Source organism: Manis pentadactyla, chromosome 11 (genome assembly GCF_030020395.1).
Source record: "Manis pentadactyla isolate mManPen7 chromosome 11, mManPen7.hap1, whole genome shotgun sequence".
NCBI lineage: Eukaryota > Metazoa > Chordata > Mammalia > Pholidota > Manidae > Manis > Manis pentadactyla.
Window position 1 is genome coordinate 92811836 of NC_080029.1, and position 20673 is coordinate 92832508.

At 36.3% G+C, this 20673-nt stretch overlaps 1 protein-coding gene across 5 annotated transcripts in view; it reads right to left on the reverse strand.

Moving 5' to 3' along the window:
• Positions 1–20673, reverse strand: part of TP53BP1 (tumor protein p53 binding protein 1) — an 87230-nt gene that overhangs the window by 46863 nt on the left and 19694 nt on the right. For 4 of the 5 annotated variants that reach the window (XM_036923619.2, XM_036923620.2, XM_036923618.2 and 1 more), the window contains exons 12-16: positions 15128–16454; positions 10328–10447; positions 9370–9576; positions 6165–6219; positions 3147–3239 (exon numbers count right to left, since the gene is read on the reverse strand). In XM_036923619.2, the coding sequence (XP_036779514.2) occupies positions 3147–3239; positions 6165–6219; positions 9370–9576; positions 10328–10447; positions 15128–16454 (1802 nt within the window). Of the gene's footprint in view, positions 1–3146; positions 3240–6164; positions 6220–9369; positions 9577–9739; positions 9879–10327; positions 10448–15127; positions 16455–20673 lie in introns of those variants that run through there. The other variant, XM_036923624.2, reaches the window with a different exon arrangement.

Below are 20673 nucleotides of genomic sequence, written 5' to 3' on the forward strand. Positions count from 1 at the left end.
GAAAACTTACAAACTCATTCTATGAAGCCAGCATCACTCTAATACCAAAACCAGGCAAAGACAGCACAAAAAAAGAAAATTACAGACCAATATCCCTGATGAACAAAATACTCAAGAAAATACTAGCACACTGAATTCAAAAATATATCAAGAGGATCATACACCATGATAAAGTGGGATTCATCCCAGGGATGCAAGGATGGTACAACATTCAAAAATCCATCAACATCATCCACCACATCACCAAAAAGAAGGACAAAAACCACATGATCATCTCCATAGATGCTGAAAAAGCATTCGACAAAATTCAACATCCATTCATGATAAAAACTCTCAACAAAATGGGTATAGAGGGCAAGTACCTCAACATAATAAAGGACATACATGACAAACCCAAGCCAACATCATACTTAACAGCGAGAAGCTGAAAGCTTTTCCTCTGAGATCGGGAACAAGACAGGGATACCCACTCTCCCCACTGTTATTCAACATAGTACTGGAGGTCCTAGCCATGGCAATCAGGCAAAACAAAGAAATACAAGGCATCCAGATTGGTAAAGAAGAAGTCAAACTGTCACTATTTGCAGATGACATGATGTTGCACATAAAAATCCCTAAAGACTTCACTCCAAAACTACTAGAACTAATATCTGAATTCAGCAAAGTTGCAGGATACAAAATTAATACACAGAAATCTGTTGCTTTCCTATACACTAATGATGAACTAGCAGAAAGAGAAATCAGGAAAACAATGCCATTCACAATTGCATCAAAAAGAATAAAATACCTAGGAATAAACCTAACCAAGGAAATGAAAGACCTATACCCTGAAAACTGTAAGACTCTCTGAAGAGAAATTAAAGAGGACACTAACAAATGTAAACTCATCCCGTGCTCTTGGTTAGGAAGAATTAATATTGTCAAAATGGCCATCCTGCCTAAAGCAATCTACAGATTCAATGCAATTCCTATTAAACTACCAACAGCATTCCTCAACGAACTAGAGCAAATCATTCTAAAATTCATATGGAACCCAAAAGACCCCAAATAGCCAAAGCAATCCTGAGAAGGAAGAACAAAGCAGGGGGGATCTCGCTTCCCAACTTCAAGCTCTACTACAAAGCCACAGTAATCAAGACAATTTGGTACTGGCAGAAGAACAGACCCACAGACCAGTGGAACAGAACAGAGTGCAGATATTAACCCAAACACATATGGTCAATTAATATACAATAAAGGAGCCATGGATATACAATGGGGAAATGACAGCCTGTTCAACAGCTGCTGTTGGCAAAACTGGACAGCCACATGTAAGAGAATGAAACTGGATCATTGTCTAATCCCATACACAAAGGTAAATTTGGAATGAATCAAAGACCTGAATATAAGTCATGAAGCCATAGAACTCTTAGAAAAAAAATAGGCAAAATCTCTTAGACATAAACATGAGCAACTTCTTCATGAACATTACCTCCCCAGGCAAGGGAAACAAAAGCAAAAATGAACAAGTGGGACTGTATCAACCTGAAAAGCTTCCGTACAGCAAAGGACACCATCAGTAGAACAAAAAGACATCCTACAATATGGGAGAATATATTTGTAAACGACATATCTGATAAGGGGTTGACATCCAGAATATATAAAGAGCTCACGCACCTCAACAAACAAAAAGCAAATAAGCCAATTAAAAAGTGGGCAGAGGAGCTGAACAGACACTTCTCAAAGAAGAAATTCAGATGGCCAACAGGCACATGAAAAGATGCTCCACATCCCTAATCATCAGAGAAATGCAAATTAAAACCACAATGAGATATCACCTCACACCAGTAAGGATGGCCACCATCCAAAAGACAAACAACAACAATGTTGGCAAGGATGTAGAGAAACATGAACCCTCCTACACTGCTGGTGGGAATGTAAATTAGTTCAACCATTGTGGAAAGCAGTATGGAGGTTCCTAAAAAAACTAAAAATAGAAATAACATTTGACCCAGGAATTCCACTCTTAGGAATTTACCCTAAGAATGCAGCAGCCCAGTTTGAGAAAGACATGTGCACCTCTATGTTTATCGCAGCACTATTTACAATAGCCAAGAAATGGAAGCAACCTAAATGTCCATCAGTAGATGAACGGATAAAGAAGACGTGGTACATATACACAATGGAATATTATTCAGCCATAATAAGAAAACAAATCCTACCATTTGCAACAACATGGATGGAGCTAGAGGGTATTATGCTCAGTGAAATAAGCCAGGCAGAAAAAGACAAGGATCAAATGATTTCACTCATATGTGGAGTATAAGAACAAAGAAAAAAAATGAAGGAACAAAACAGCAGCAGACTCACAGAACCCAAGAATGGACTAACAGTTACTAAAGGGAAAGGGACTGGGGAGGATGGGTGGGGAGGGAGGGATAAGGGGAAAAAAAGGGGGCATTACTATTAGCAGACATAATACAGCGGGAGTCATAGGGAGAGCTGTACAAAACAGAGAAGACAAATAGTGATTCTATAGCATCTTACTACACTGATGGACAGTGACTATATGTGGTGGGGACTTGATGATGGGGGGAGTCTAGTAACCATAATGTTGCTCATGTAATTGTAGATTAATGATACTAAAATAAAGAAATAAAAAAAAAGAATCTTATATTACAAACAAGACACTCTAATCATTTAAATAAAGAAGAAAAAACATTTTTTTTTCCTACTTCAGAACTGTTCTAGAGATTATGGAGTAAAGAACATATGGGAAAATCTTAATCCCATCAAGTCTGACAAACTTTTAAATTTGGGATGTTGAGTATTTCAGTTTCACCCTATAGGGAACTAAAGGAAATAAAGTCTGTTAAAAATAAACATTTCAAAACTATAAAAAAGGGATTAATCTTACATACACAGAATGTTATTTTCATAAATTTATGAAGACTGGATCATTTCAATTTGATAGAACTGGCAGATAAAGACAAAAATCTGAATCTATAAAATATTTAATAAAATTTCTCATGACATGTCATGGCACAATCCCTGAGATAAAAAAGTAAGCTCAAGTTCACAAAACAGTAGCAGCATATTCTAGATTTTGTTACCAACCATTTTGTGAATCAATATAGCCCAAAAGATGCTATTAAAATAACGCTCACTTGATGGATGTAGAATGGGGATCTTGACTTCGAGCCTCATCCTCTTGTTGGGCTTCACAGACACAGCTAAACACAGACATGGTCTTCTGGGGACTAAGATAATAAATTAGAGCAATATATTGTGTTAGTTGTGTAGGAGAAGTCCCTCTGGAAATTGTCTTTTTAGGCACAGAGGGCATAAAATCTTTTCTCTGCATCCCAACTCCAAACCATTCTATACCAAAATGTAAATTCAAACAAGCATCATAAAAAATACTCAAGATTTTCTGCATACGTGGATGTTTTATTGTCCTTGTCTAGCTTGGATTAACACATAGTCTACAGGCACACACCTGATCATCTACATTTGCTCTCTTACAACACTAAACTATGTTTTCTACCTTTATCTTGTATCTACCTACCACTTCAGCATTTTATTAAAAATAATAATAATAAAGAGAGAAATGTGGTATCCACATATAAATTAAGTATAAAAATCAAATGAGTATTCATATTTGAACTGACTGTTTATAGTTCATAATGCATGAGCAAAACCAAAAGTTTCTGTGATGACTGCTGTTGTACTGCTCACCATGTAACTTATTCAATATGTAAGAATTTGTTTTCCATGTAAGAACTTGTTCGTTATGCTTCAGAAGATTGGAGACTGACGAAAATTAGGCTTGGGGTGGATTAATGATTGTGCATTGAGCATTGACTCCCCTATACAGAATTTTATTGTTGTTAACAACCATTTGATCAATAAATATGAGAGATGCCCTCACAACAACAACAAAAAAAAGTACACACTTCCAATTGTAAAATAAATAAGTAACCAGGATGTAATGTATAGCATAAGGAATATAGTCAAAATATGGTAACAACTTGGTATGGTGATAGCTGGTACCTAGAATTATCATGTATATAAATGTTGAATCACTGTGTTGTACACCTGAAACTAATGTAATGTAATACTGTGTGTCAACTACCCTTCAATAAAAAATAATTATCTACAAAAAAAAAAAAAATTCTCAAGACTCACAGGAAATATGGTAGATAGAAGCTGTATTAAATACCATAAATATGCACTCAGTGAAGTCCAGAATGCAGGAACCCATAGGACAAACTATTCAGTTTTTTCAACAAATAGATGCTAGGAGAAAAAGAAAAAGGGAGGGTGTCCCTATATACTAAAGGAGATTAAATTTACATGCAATGTGTTGACCTTGTTTGGATCTTGATTCAACCGCACTGTAAAAATGTTATGAGGCAATCAGAGAAATTTTTAACACTGAATATTTGACATTAAGAAACCAATGCCAATTTTTAAAGCATGATAACAGTATTGTGGTTAAGTTCAAAATAAGAATTCTTATCTTTCAGGGATAGCACTGAAATATTTACAGATAAAATGATAAAATGCTAGAATTAGCTTCAAAATAATTCAGTGAGGAGGAGAGCTCAAAGTATTTACAAACAAATGAAGACTGGCCATGAGCTGATAATTTCTGACTCTGGGTGATGAAGAATTGGTGGTTCATTATGTTATTCTCTCTACTTTTGTATATGCTTTGAGACTTTCAATGATGAAATGTTTGAGAGAGAAATAAGATGACAGCACGTAATGTGAATAAAGGCCAGTTACAGACACTTAAAAACAGAGTGGTACTGCTTTACCTAAATGCAGCAGAAACAGTGATCATTTAAAATATTATAACAGAGCTTACTTTAAACGATTTATGTTGACCCCAATGGTAAAGTGAATAGTCGAATATTTTTAAAATATAGATTCTCATATACAAAATTTGCTTCACCACACCAATGAATTTCATCTTATTCCCTGATACACCGATCTAACCTTCTACCTCAAGCTCTTTCCTAATTTTCCATCCCTACATTCTGCCCAAAACATTTCGGCACCATATTGTTCCCTCTTAAAGGGCACAGTAAAGTACAGACTAGTAAAAAGTTTTGTCTGGAATACAATTCTGCTAAAACTAAACAGATCAAAGATAAACATCATTTTCTTCAACTTGTAAGACTACATATCATTAGAGTCTTCAACTGAGTAAGGACCCTAAGGTATTAATCTTTCAGATTAAAATATGCAAGAGCCCAGAACAATTTATCTCTTTAAGACAAAGCTAAGTACAAATCAAAGAATTTAGACAGGGGTCAGAAACTTGCAACGTGAGAGTCAAATTAACTCCACAGACATGTTTTATTTGACCACCAAGCAAGAAACTTTATTTTTTTTTAAATCCAGATTTCTCCTTAAAAATGTAAAGATTTGGCAACAATAGGCCTGTATTCTTGCATGGTAACAATCAGCTGAAGTTGAACAGGGGATATCCCCCTTTTAAATGGGCACATATTCAGCTGGCCGTCATCCTCAATACTTCATGCTCTTGTACCTAGCCTGCTTTACTTATTCACAGTACCTGCCTAGTTTGACTTAAGAATCCTCACCTATATTTCACTAACTGCTGCTGGTATTTTCATACTGGATGACTCATGCTAGAAACCAATGAACAATTTTCTCAGCCACCAGATGGCAAAGCTTACCACCAGAGCCTCAGGATGGGGTCATATTCATCCTGAAAGCATTACAGCCTTCATGACAAAGCAAAAATTAATAGTTCAACAACAGTAGTTAATTTGGCAGGCAAAAGAGAAAATGGCCAGAGGCCGCAGCTGAGTTGGGAATCTCAAAAGGCACAAGGTCTGAGGCTATCTCCTTAAACCCTTTATTCTCTCACCAGTAGCAACAAGGATCTGTCTCAGCAACAGAAAAAGGAAAAAAAGGGCATTCCCACATGAACAAAACAGAGGAAGGTTAACACCTTTAAATATCTTAGTTCTAAGTGCAGTAAAAGCTTTAGTAAAATATTAATAAGAATGCCTACATTAGATCAACACAGCTAAACCCTTTATTCTGGAGTTTCATTTAAGTTTTTCCTCTATCAATAAATCATCTTCCCCTCACTACCACTGGCTTTGAATGTTAAACTCCTCCAAATAGCAACCAGCTTTGGTTACCTGGCAACAGCCTCAGCAACAGCAGATCCATTTTTTCTTTCACCAGTTGCAGGCTCTGAATAAAAACAAAAGCAAGGAGAAAAAGAGAAACAATTCAGTACCACATGAGAAACCTTCTCTAAAACCTGCTCTACTATTATTTGCAGCAAGTAACAAAAAGAAATGGGTACAAATAATAAGTGAACATAGAAAGATTTCTAATAATTTAACGGTACAATTTTTCTCACTTCCACCAATCGATTTTCTTTCAAACTCCATAAAGATGACTAATCAGCTTGTCCAGAAATACAATATAATTACTAAACAGCAATGTTTAAAAATGAAAATGAAACTTGTCCTGAATCCCAATTCATCTCTTCTCATATAAGTAAAAAAATTACCTAGTAAGAAAATAAAAAATAAAAAATAATCTTAATTACAAAAATTTTTTTTATTTTAAAATTAAAAAGAGAAAAAACTTTAATTATGTAGGAAAATGTGTCTCAGGTTGATGCACAAATTTTAAATGGTGTACAGTTTTTAAAGACAACCCACACCATCGAAGGTACTCAGGTTCCTCCCAAAGTGATTTGGGGACAGATATTTGGAAAGTAAAACACATTTTCAAGAAAGAATCTGTAGCAAAGAATTAAGGGTGAAACTGAAATGAATCCGATATTCCCCAAAGCAATGTAACTCATGTCAAGGATTAAAATTCGTTCATTTACAATTTGTTCCAGCCTTAGAGAAAATAGCTGGAAGTCCAGGGAGAGGAAATCCTGGGGCAAAATACCTCCAAAAACCAAAATCAGCCAAAGGGAGAAATAAAGTTTAAAATCCGTTTGTTGCTTACAAACTGCAATCCGGGGCCTTCTCTGTTTCCTGCTCCAGTAGAAGCAAAACGGGCCCTCTCCTCACCTCTCAGGTACAGATTAAGCCCTCTGAAGAACTTCTCTTCACCCCTGAGGATATGCAAATGCACTAAAGCCAAACTTCTTTCCACCTCTGAATCCCTACTGATATGCAGATATACTAAAGCCAGGCGAGATATTCTGGAAATATTACAATTCTACCCACAACAGCAAATGTTTTTCAACACTTCTAAAATATTCATGACCCAACATGATCTAAACAATCCACAAGGAGGCAGCTTAAGTTCAGTTGTTAGAGCCCTGGCTCTGGAACAGAAACCTGGCTCAGGCCCTGGCTCTAGCATTTAGTAATCCAACTTGGGAGTAAAGTCCATCTTCTGAGTCAGTTTCCTCATCTATAACATAGAGATAAAACAGGACCACCTTCATTGTTTTGTTGTAAGGATGAAATGAATAAAAAGTGTCCAATAATATGCTCCTATAATCATCCTTAACCTTTAGCTCCATTTAAGGTCTTCCCAACTGGAATTTCAAATCTAAAGATTCAAGTCTACCACATGCTCTCTCCTGATAATTCCCTACTCAATTTCAGAGAACATGATGGTAAGGACGGAAACATGCAATACTCTTAATTTCTACTGAGAATCTAAAATTCACATCAATAAGCACTGAGAAGCAGAATAGCACTGTAATTTGGAACTAGACTTATGGTTCTTGGAACTACTCTGAATTCAAGCTACTTCATTTACTAGCTGGGTGTCTCTAGGGAAGGTGCTCAACCTTCCTATGCCTCACCTTTACTCATCTGTAAAATGAGGATAATAGGATCTACTCCACAGGTTTGTTATGAGATTTAATGAGCTTAATTAGGAGAGTATGGAAGCCTATGGGGAAGAGAGTTATAAGAAGATAATGTCAGATGCAAAAGTTAGGTCTAGTAAGATATGTCTGAAAATGTAAATTGGGTTTGACAGGATCCATTTGGTGACTCTAGCAAGAACTATTTCAGTATAGTTCAGGTAGAAGCTATACTGAAGGTAAGTGAAGAATGACAGAAGAGGCAGTGAAGATATTCTACTTTTGAAGAGATAATGTGAGAAAGCAAGAAAAATTAAGGCAAGTTAGAGGAAATTGCAGAATTGAGGGAGATTTTTTCATTTTTATGCTGAGGGGTACCTAAGCAGGTTTACAGACTGAAAAGTAATCTCCAGAAGAGAGATGGATTAAAAGTGAGAGAATAGGAGAAATAATTGATGGATCAGGGGCCTGAGGGAGTTAGGAGAGGAAGCTTTCAAAGACCACAAATAGTGGGTAGACTTGAATAAGAGGAACTTCTTATTCTCTTAGACAAAAGAAATTTTAGCTAATCAAGTTCATTAAATCATTCTCTGAATGTTCCTTTACAATTTCTTTGTTAAGACTTCTTCCTCTTCCAACTCCATTCAACAGCATTTACAAACTACCTAGTGGAAAAATTACAAGCGTTGGAATCAGATCTAACTCCAGCCCTAACTCTTGACAATTATATATATTAGGTATAAAGTTAGGTGACCTTAGGTATACAACTTAAAAACGACAGTCTCTGGAAATAAAGATATCTACTTTGGAGTGTTACCATGAAAACTAAATAAAGAGTCATTCTGTATTTTTTTCCTCTTCCCTTACTTCAACTGTTCTCAATGTTCTCTCTATTCTACTATTCACCTATCAAATTCATCCCCTCATCTCCATCCCCACGACTAATGAACCCACTTCCTGGTAAAGATTTAGTAGTCTGCCAGGCAGGAGAACAGGAAATGGGCAAAGAAAGCAAAGGAATGATGTACAAAGGCACAGTTTTGAAACACTCAGCTGATCTTTTTAAAGAAGCAAATCTGATCATATCACTCCCTTGCCTAAAATTCTTCAGCTTGTCAGCATGATGAAAATAAAAGGCCTTTCAGAATCTGATCCCCACTTTGCAGCCTTGGGAATGTTACCTCCTCTATTCTAGCCATACCAAACTTGCAATTAATGCAGGAAACAGTCAACATAAACCTAGAGTGTGAATCCACAATCTTACATTTTCTACCCTCTTCCAAACTGTTTCTGAATATGGAAACCAGTGACTTATATAGACACAGATTTAATACAGACATACAAGCAACACTATAGAGATTATAAAATGGGAACATCTTCAGTAACATGACAGTGACTAGCCAAAAGCAAAGAATTAAATCTATGAGAAAAAGATTTCACAAATACATTTGTAAGTATAAAAGTATCAATCATCATAACTAAAGAAAGATAATTAATACTTCCCAGATGAGCTGGATCTACTCATTACCCAATATTAACATAAAATAAAAACTTACTTTCCAGACTAAACTGCAAAGACTCTTCACTCCCCTCAGTCTCAGGACTGACAAGTTTCATTCTGAGGCACAATTTATCATCATCCATTTCTGGGGCAGCCCCCGAGTCTCCCTTTCCACTCCCAAGTATGGGATCATTGGTCTCCACCATGCTTTCAGACATGACATCACTGGCTGCTATGGTACTTCCTGGATAGTTGCTATTACCTAAAGAATTAAGGCAGGAGGAAGAAAGAACACTAAAATACAAACATGAAACACAATTCAAGGTCATCGATTTGCCTGTTTGTCCACAGCTCTGCAGGACTGAAGGGGGTTCCTAGGATAAATCCTGTCACAAGTATCAACAACTACACACTAGTATTGACACCTGGTCTTAAGAGGAGCAACAGGATTCAGTTCCACTTCTGCATCTGGACAAAGGATGTTGCATGAGCCCTCAGCCAACCCACATCTGCCAGCATCAGGCATAGGTAGCAGGAGACTCCAGACGGCATGACTGTTACCTCTCAGCACTGACTAGAGAAAACAAATAGGTTAATGTAGAAGACTACTGGCTGCTTAGGGAAGGAGGATCTAAGTTTTCTTACCCTGTCAAGCAGCACATTACCCAGGGTACTGAATAAATAATACTCTATCCTACCTGCTGTCTCTTCCTTATAAAACAGCTCTTTATTATTGCTTAACACTCAGACTCTACTGCTTTGTAAGTAATAGAATAAAATCCTTACAAATAATCTTTCTTCCTTCCACCCTTTCTTTTTTCTTATCACCACTCATCATCTCCTGGGAATAAAGCCATGGTATCAAACACCATAGCCTTATTTTTTCTATGACAAGTATCAGCTTTATCAGGCAGGTCTATAAAAAATCCTCAGATCTATAAAAAAAATCACTTGCATAAAGAATGGTATCTCAGAAATTCTACTTTAAATATCATTACATTTTAATCACTCACCAATAGGAGTACTGTGTCTCTTGGGTTCCAATTTTAGGTGGCCAATAAGAGAAGGGGTTGTACCAGTCAATGGTGGGATAATATCACCTTCTTTAGGCAAAGTGAAATGAAATGGAGTTTCTGGGGGGAGAAAAAAGATAAGTAAAAAGGAAATCAAAACAGAAGTATAGGGGGTATTACGATTAGCATGTATAATGTGAGGGGGTAATGGGGAGGGCTGTGCAATACAGAGAAGACAAGTAGTGATTCTACATCTTACTACGCTGATGGATAGTGACTGTAATGGGGTTTGTGGGGGGACTTGGTGAAGGGGGGACCCTAGTAAACATAATGTTCTTCATGTAATTGTAGATCAATGATAACAAAATTTTAAAAAAAACAGAAGTATAAAAAAGCAAAAGTAAGGAGAACGACAAGAAATACTTACATTATTCTTTTCCTTTGCTCCCAATTCCAGCCTCATTCCCAACCCCCCTTCGCCTGGCCTCCCAACCAATTTCCTACTACTCTCTGCTCTGTTTACAGCCATCGACAACAGGACTGACAAAGGAGACACCCAGAGGACAGGCAAATAGAGGAAGCCAAAGTTTGGAGGCCCTGAGGAACATGGAGTTAAAAGGAACACAGAAACATCTGAGCTCCAAGACAGTATATTTGGGGAGACTCAGAGATATAAATTAATATAGTATCAAGTCTAGACATTTTAATTCTGTGCAGTGCTAACCAAGGACTTCATTTATAAACCTTAGCAATCTGTAGGATTCTCTAAAGCCTGATATTAATACTTATAATTTACAACTGACTCAGAGAGAAGACAAAGGATTTCATGGGCCTCTCAAAGGACTTCAATATACTCACTGGTTCTGACATAGCAATCTACAGTTTTCATGGTTCAGCAGTACTGACCAGCATTCACTCTAGGCCACAGTAGTAATGTTTGTATTGAAATCTCTGCACAACAAATCTCACATATGAGCATCCCCAGTATACACATTTCAGTTAGTCATTACTAAAAACAGTTATCAAGACATTAAGCTTTACTTTTTAACTAGGTCTCAGTTCCAAATCTTTGCTAATCAAATTAGCAAATTGCCAAAATCATTTTCTCATTCCTTAATTGTTTGTCTCTTGAGATAAATTTGGAGAAAAAAGAGAGTTGTGCCAGACTGTTTCTTTTCAGACCTAACAAGAAAATTTATACTTACTTTCCTGGGATGGCTCAAAATAACTATAATCTGGCATACCCTGTCCCTACTCCTTGTGGAAAAAAAAAAAGATTTTTCTAATGCATATCCAGCACCACCAAACAATTCAATTCTCAGCAGACACTACAAATTTAACTCAGTGTTGACGCTGCCTGGAGATAGTGTCAGAACCTAAAAGTTAAAACTCAGTCCCACAAGACTGCCCTCACTTTAGATGCCAATCACAAATCCAGGTTGTTACCTATGCTTCTGACACTCTTCTCAGGTTAAACTGATTTGCTAGAGCAGCTCATAGTACTCAGAGGAACATTCACTTACTTTCACCAATTTATATTATAAAGGACAGAGATACAGCCACATGAAGCAGTACATAGAGCAAAGTCCAGCAGATTCTGATAGAAGGAGCTTCTGTTCCAAACAAGTGGGGTGAGACACCCTCAAGGTTCATTTACCAACCAGAAGGCTTATTGAACCTTGTTGTTTCAGAGTTTTTATAAAGCTTAATCTCTAGCCCCTCCCCTTCCAGGAGGTCAGAGGGTGGGGCTGAAAGTTCCAACCCTCTAATCACTTGGCCTTTCCAATGAACAGCCCCATCCTGAGGCTATGAAGGGATCCCACCCTGGATTACCTCATTAGCATAAACTCAAATGTGATTGAAAGGGCTTGTTATGAATAACAAAAGATATTCCTATAATTTAGGAAATTACAAGGGTTTTAGGAGCTCTGGGTGAGGAACCAAATGAAGACCAAATATATTTATTGCACATGGTTGTTCTTTCATCTTTTTCCACTCCACTTCTATCCTTTATTATCTTTAATACCAAGCCCTTTGATAATTTTTTCTTCAAAATCACAAAACAACAAAAAACATCTTACATCTACAACCAAAAGGATGAAAAGAAAAAATGAAATGGACTCTAGGAATGAAGATGGAAAGTACATATGCTCAGCTAAAGGAACTGTAAAGAGTATGAGTGAAGAATCTCAACTAAATGGCAAATAATTTCACCACAGTTAAAGAAAAAAAGAGAACTGGGTAAAGGAGATCAGTATTCATTCTCTGGCAACTCCTGAAAAAACAAGTCCTTTAAGTTAAAGAAGACAGAACTTAGAAGATAGAGAAACGAACAAACCAAACACCTTACAAAGCATCATACATTCCAAAGATCTGTTTCACAGAATTTTCATCCCCACACAATGACCAGTATTGCACTGCTCTCTTGACAGGAACCATCCCCTGCACCATGACTGACCATGCAGACTTGAAATTCTGTATGAAATAAATCCTTAAGTACCTCCTACTATGTGACAAACCTTAACATGCAAGCATTAATTACTGAAAATTACTTCCTTGTAACAGGTTTCCTTTGCACAGTACTGTTAGGCTGGGGAAAGGAAAAACAAGGACATGCAAACAGAACAGAGAGATGCCATAGGGGGAGAACAGACCAGACCCCAAAGTCCGTGCCGTATATGGAAAGGGGACAGCTCTTCCTGAATTCCATCCTGATGTGCCAAGACCCGGATGTCAGCCTCCTCCCTCTTGGAAGGAAAAAAGTTTCTAGTTGACTATTATGTCACCTTTAGCCAATCATACCTCTCAATACCCCCCTAAGATAGTTTGCCCACTCCTCCCCCTCCTAATCCCTTATAAGCGCCCCACCTCCTTAACCGGGTGTGACTTCTCCGGCCTGTAGTACCCAGGCCACGGAGAACATCACCCAGGGGTATTTAAATAAAGTACCTGGCCCTTTGTTCCCTCTCTTTGCCTGCTTATTCCGGCTAGAATTTATCTTACAAGTACTAGGTAAAACTAACAAAAAGCTATTTTAACACATGATCTAACCACATCACTGCAACTTAATGAAAAAGTGGGTCTTTTACAGAGAACACTACCACTACTTTTTTCTGGTCTTCAATGCCTCATTCCTGGATTATTACAACAGCCTATCAATTACTTTCTCTGCCTGAAGTTTCCCCCTTTCTCCAACCCCCAAATCTTTGGGCGCATGCAAATCAAAGCAACCTTCCTATAAAACATGACTTTGAACATGTTAGCTCCTGATGAAAAACTTCAAGGTTTCTGCTAGAAAATAAATACCTAACTAACTCTTCAGTCAGCACTCAATTAACTAGTAGCAGCCTACTTTTCTAGTCTTATTTTAATCATGTTCATAAAGCTTCCAACTCAGTCTTCCAAATGCTTTCCTACTTCTCTGCTTTTGTGTTCACTCATCTGAAAGACACTACCAATCTAGTCAAATTATCACCAAATCCTGGAAAATATTTTATCCTTTCAAATTTACTGCAATTTTCCACATATTCAACTCCTTTTCTAACATTTAGCAAGCCTATGTTATTTAAATGATCAAATCCCTTCTTGCTTTCCCAGATTATCAAGGGCTATCCTATTGTATACCAGCATACCAAAAAAGACATGAATGAACAAAGGAAACAATACCAATTGTCAAACCATCTGAGTGGGGAGTTTAGTTTGTCCTTACTATTAAGGACTTAAGAGAATTCCATTATCCAAAGCAGTACTGAAATCCCATATCAAGAAGATCTCTCTAACTTCTAATTTTCTGTTACAATCTAAAATCCATTTTTTCTTCTTTTGTTTTTAAGAAAAGAACTGGTCACTTTCTACAACTGATTAAAAGCCATCTGATTAAAAATAAAAATTTCTATATTGAAGAACAACACGCATTAACAGTCTACTCTAAATGTCTGTCATGACATTAACGGCCAATTAGGATGATATTACATAAAGTAAGCCAACAAAGGTTAGAGCTAGAGCACAAAACATAACTAGCTTTCCTGTTCCAGGAACACTGAAAGGTATGATCACCCATACTAAGAGCTATGATTGATGGTGCCCAAATACTGTTTCTTATTTCTATATCCCTAGAGGCTTGTTTTCTTAAGCGTGTATTCTGTTTTCACTTTTAGAGTTTGTTTTTAAATTATACTAACTTTGGGCATTTAGGAAGTTTGAATTCTTTTCAGCTAATGTCATATGTAATATTCTGTTATTTCAAAAAGTAATCTATATTTTCATTCTGGACTTCATAAATTAGGTAGAAGATACAAATCAGTATCCTTTCCAGTTCAAGGTTTATGATGTATATATGTTGAACCAAATGTAGAAACCACTTAACGGCCATAAACAGGAAACAACCAGTAACAGCACACTCATTAACAGAGTGCTGAATATGATTTTACTAAGTACAGTAATCAAAATAAGATCCTTGTACTTTAAGGCAACAGTCAAAATATAAAAATATGGAGCAAGGTTGGGACTTGAGTAGAAATCACCAGATTGGTACAATTTCTAAATACTTATAAAATTCATGTTGATTACTCCTGAGTTATACAGCTGATAAACCTCAAATGATGTCTGATTCCACAAATAATTACAGCCACAAAAGAAAAATGCAACCCAAAATTTTAAATTCCCCAACTCTTATTGGCTGTTCATAAACATAATTCCAAGTTAATCTTCAGCTCTGATGTAAGCATAAAGTTCCCTCCCAAATCCCATTCCAAATTAAAATTTGGTTGGAAAGACAGAACAATTTACAATCACACTCACCACTAGAGCTTTCACAGAAGCTTTGTGAGGGATGGGCTGAGGCCTTCTCCAGCTGCTGGTCCTCTACACCTGAGCCCGGCTGCTTTACATTAGCTATTTTTGAATCTGCTGTTGATGAGTTATCTGTTTTCTCTTGAGGTTGGGTCTGCTGAATCTCCTGGTCAGGTCTGGGAGCATCCTCTGCTCTCACTAAAGTCAAGAGAGGCTGTGGAGAGTGTGCTTCTACAGGCTCCTGTTCTGCAGTCACTGTTTTCAGATCTCCTTCATATTCCATACTCTTTTCTTCCTGGATATCTGCTCTATTCTCAGCACATGGTTCTATTTCTGGAGCATCATCTTCCCATGACTGGGAATCTGAGCATTTCTCCACTCCCTCTAAAGGTTCAGAAGAAACATCAACTCTGGGAGATGGTTCCTTCACATCTACAATGACAACACTTGAGTCCTCTGAAGTAGCTTCTTCCCATGCTTCCTGATCCTTATGCTCCAATTCTTGGTCAAGTACTGGAAGCTTCTGGGGAGAATCAATACTTATTACACTGGTTTCAACTTCCATAGTTTCATGGCATTCTTGTTTTGGGATTTCCTTTGGAAGACACAACCCTTGGGACTGAGTTTCAGTCAGAGAAAGGTGCAATGGGATGCTCCCTGTATTTTCTTCTTTGGGCTCCTCTTCTTGGCTTTCACAAGGAGTCTCAGGGATTTCTTCCACCTCAGACCCTAAAGACCCCTCCTCTGGATGATGTTCTTTAATTTCCAAAGCTTCCTCCTGATCTAACACACTAGAGAGTGCTTCAGATCGAGTAGCTGGAGAAGGAACTGCCTGACTTCCTGAATCACAAGTGAGATCAATACAAACATCTTCTGCTACAGTCTCTTCTCTGCCTTTGCAACCAGGGTCTAAAATACTAATGTCGTCTCTGGTTTCTGTGTCTTCTCCCTTTGTTTTATCATCATTCTGATTCAGTTCTACTTGGCCATCTTGTGCTGGATTTAGCAGGATACTATCATTTTCAGCAGGAACAAGTTTAGAATTGAGGACAGGAGACAAGGGTTCAGTATCTTCAATCTGTGTGTTTTCTCCATCTTGACCAATCCTGTGAGAACTCATGCTCTCCATCTTTGGGGACTGACTACACTCACTTGTAGAAAGCATCAACTTACAAGAATCTCCTGTCAAAGACAGCCCAAGATCCTCCGTGGAGTTCTTTGGTTCAGTCTCTAAAGTTTTAGAACACTCAACAGTCAAAGATGAACTATGTAAATCTCCACCTTTCTTTCCATCATTTGATTGTTCTTCCAAACTTGGAGATGGAATGAAAATGTCCTAAGGAAGAACAAAAAGACACAAATTATCACTTGTTCATAATCATATATCTTTTATATCTGATCCCTGAATCAATCTAAAATTTCTGAATCGAATTTGATTATTAAAGAAATATTAAACTATTCAAGAATTAGAGAATTCTAGGACCATAATCTCAGAAATACAAACCTCATAATTATGAGTCTTTTCATCTACACAAGTCACTCTGTTTAATGCTTCTCTTGTGTATCATTGATATACAATAAGCATAATCCTATCAAAAACCTGAAAGTATTAACTTACCCTTTTAAGGGTAGGAAGACACTTAAATTTAACTTGTACATCACCAAACTACTAAAATCATGTCATATATATGATGGGCCCTCAATTACACAGGAGTCATTTGAACAAATGCCTACAAAGCCCACTGCAGTTCTCACAAAGTGGGAATATATACTTATTTTGCTTCCCACTATTTCAAAATATGCTAGCATACATAAAGCAGATGTTAACATCCAAAACTTCAATATTATTAGTCAACAGATACCACTACATACCAACACAGGTAGTGAAGTTAAAAAAAGACTACATCCTGTTGCTTAGGATGTGAAAACAACTGCAACTCTCATACATTGCTGTGGGAATGCAAAGTATACAGCCACTTCAGAGAACAGTATGACAGTATCTTATAAGTTGAACATACATTACCATATGACTCAGAAATAGTACTTGTATGCTTAAACCCAAGAGAAATAAAATCTTATGTCTATACAAAGATGTGTATGCAAATGTCTATAGCAGTATTATTCATAATAGCCATAACCTGGAGGGAACCCAACATTCAACTGATAGTACTCAATGAAAAGGAATAAAATATTAATACATGCAACAATATAAATGAATCTCAAAAATATGCTAAACTAAAGGACTCAATAATAGAAGACCATATATACTTTATAATTCTAATTATATGAAATTCTCAAAAAAGCAAAACTACAGTGACAGAAAGCCGGTGAGTGGTTGCCTAGGGTGCAAGAGGGGATGAGGGGTGATGAAGAGAAATCCACTGCAAAGGACTATGAAAATACCTTTTGGGGTGAAGAAGCTGTTCTACACTTTGATGTTGGTGATGTTTACACATTGTGTTATGACCACCAAAACTCATCAAACTATACACTTAAAATGCATTTATGTACTTTATGTATTATAGCCTTTATGTAAATAATGTCTAAATTTTTTAAAAAAGAGAAAAATAACTCAAAGCTTAGATATGCTTTCATGCAAGAATTTACATTAAGTTTGTTATTTTGCCCAGTATGAATGCTATAAATATAAAACTCAAGACTTAGTTGGTAAGACACACATTTTCTATGATTTTTAAGGGAAGAAAAACTCAAAATAGGTTGCCAAACATTCTGCATATTCTATAACTTCTGGTATTTCAAAGTCTGATGTTACTGTTTATCCTTCCAGATTATAAAAAGTCATGAATTTGTGCCTGCTCCTATACACTCTGGCATGACTGAGTATAAATTGGTTCAACATTTCTAAATGGCAATATGACAATATACAACAGCCTTGAAACTTTGCAACAGCCCAATAATTCCATTTCTTGGAAATTATTTTATGTAAGTACTTTGAGATTTAGCTACAATACTGTTCAGTGCTAAATTATTTAGAATAGGAAATGATATGAAATATCTTAAGTGATAGGAGATTGATTAAAAATTATGATACACCCACATGATGGACTGTATCTATATAAACTGTAGATGAGTATTAAAAGATACAGGAAAACATTTAAACTATGCATTAAATAGAGGTTTCTATTTTAGTAATAAAAGTGAATATATATTTTACTGTAGTTTTTATCCATTTTAACATAATTTTCATGTATTTTTAAGTTAACAAACATAAACCATGAAAATTGTTGAGTAGTTATTTCTAAAGTAGGATAACTGATCTTATTTTCATTTACCTGTATATAATACATCCTCTACAAGAAATATGTATTTTTTTCTTGTTGCAAAAAGTAAGTCATCTTACAAAGGTTCATAGATTAAAATATCACTAATAAAACAATACTTTTCTTTAAAGTGAAACTCATATAACATAAAATTAACCACTTTTAAGTGAACAATATTGTGCAACCACCTCTATCTAGTTCAAAAACATTTTCATCACTCCAAAAGGAAACCCCATATTCATTAAGCACTTGTCCCCCATTATGAATACCTTTTAAGCATTATCAAGATAAATACTGACGTGATTTTTTTAACAGAATTTTTTTCAATATATGTAGTATTTCCATCAGCCAGAGTACAATTTTAGGGGCTAACCAGCCTAACAACAAGCTATATTTCTAAAGACTACCTGGATCTAGCCTCCAAGTGTCTGGCTCCTGATAATCCAGTGTTGAGGTTCCATGGAGGACTAGTTAGAATAACCAAGCTAAGTGAACAAAATGCCCTCAGGGCTCTGGATAAATACTGCCAGAGAACTGTCAGGTTTATGCTGAGTATGAGTCCACCTTTAAGTCTAGATTCAGTACAGACCTAAATCCAGAGTATCCAGCCAGTCAAAAACTGGTCTCATATACAGAGTATTAGAGTCATTCATACAATCATCAATAATCTTATTTGTCATCCCCAAAATTTACATGTATATAAAGAATAAGAAAAGTGTTAAATATCAAACTATATTCTACTAATCCTATCCCCATCCCTTATATCTAGTGAAGAGTCAAAGACGCTATGCAATTAACATATGTATTAAGAAAGAAATAATAGATATATAAAATTACCTTTATCTCTTGATTAATAATTATCTCATAAAATATTTAAATCTTAAAACATCAAAATTAGGTCGAATTGGACTCCAGTAACTAAGGTGCAGAATAACAGATGTGCAAAGGTTAGCCATTAAAAATAACGTGTAAGCAGAGAAGACAAGTAGTGACTCTAGCATCTTAACTATGCTGGTGGAGAGTGACTGCAATGGGGTGTTGGTGAGGGGGATATGATAATATGAGTGAATGTTGTAACCACAATGTTGCTCATGTGAAACTTTCGTAAGACCGCATATCAATGATACTTTAATTTTTAAAAAATCTCTCCAAATGAAAGAAAAAACAAAAAGAGTAACATGTAAGGAGTTTGATACACAATGAAAAAAAATCTAGAACTTCCAAAAAAAAAAATGGTGTATTTAATACACACATTTACTTTAATTCTTTTCCAAAATCCCACTAAGCAAAGGTAAAGGGATTTTTTCTAAAGCATGAATTTTCAAGAAAAAGAGAACAGAAGGTAATTGCAGCAAAATTTTGGAAGAGTGGTCATCTACCTAGCAAACTAGTGAATGCTGAATTCCTAAGCCAGCAGTAAAGAAGGCCAAGAAGCAATCCAAATTATACCACAGAGCCATCAAGCCCAAAAAAAGAATCAGGACTTGGCAGCAGTGCCAGGTAACTCTGTTAGTAGTGGTGAGGGTGGAGCTAAAAACAGAAGGAGGATGGATTGGAAATCTATTTAAGAAGTAGTTCAACCTCAAATCCTCTCTCCCTGACCCTCTTCTGCCCTAAGGAGAGTAAAATCGAGTGTCCCTGACCTGGAGGACAAGAGACAGTTATCAAAAAGCACCATATTGAAAACAGGGAACTAAATAAAAATTTACATATTGAATGTAATATTGAACCTATATGTGCTTCTCGACACCCCCCAGCCCTCTTCCATCAATCGACTTCTAGAACAATGGCAGCCAACAGACAGGAGATTAGACATTTTGGGGAGGAATCTAACCAAGCTGAGACAAATCATGATAGTAACATTAGAGGACCCACAAAATGACCCAACAGATCACACTATGGTGAATTCCAGAAACAACAAGCACCAATCACCAGCTGAGAACTTCTAATCAGTTTTCTGATATTTCACTCAAAATAGACAATCAAGGATTAACATATACTTGAAGAAAGCCTCTAATTTGAAAATCAAACATCAAAATTATCAAACCTAAAATCTATTTAAAAAAACAGTGACTACTTCCCCCCCAAAAACCAAAAAAACTATTACTAAGCTCTTTAGAGAGCTAATAATAACACAGTAATAAAAAGATAGCATACCCATAACACAAGACAAAATGCTATTGTGTAGAAAAAAGGAGAACATTCAGAGAAAAGAAAGTTTATTAAATACCCAGAAGTAGAAATTATTAACTCAGAGGCAAGTTAGACGATGGT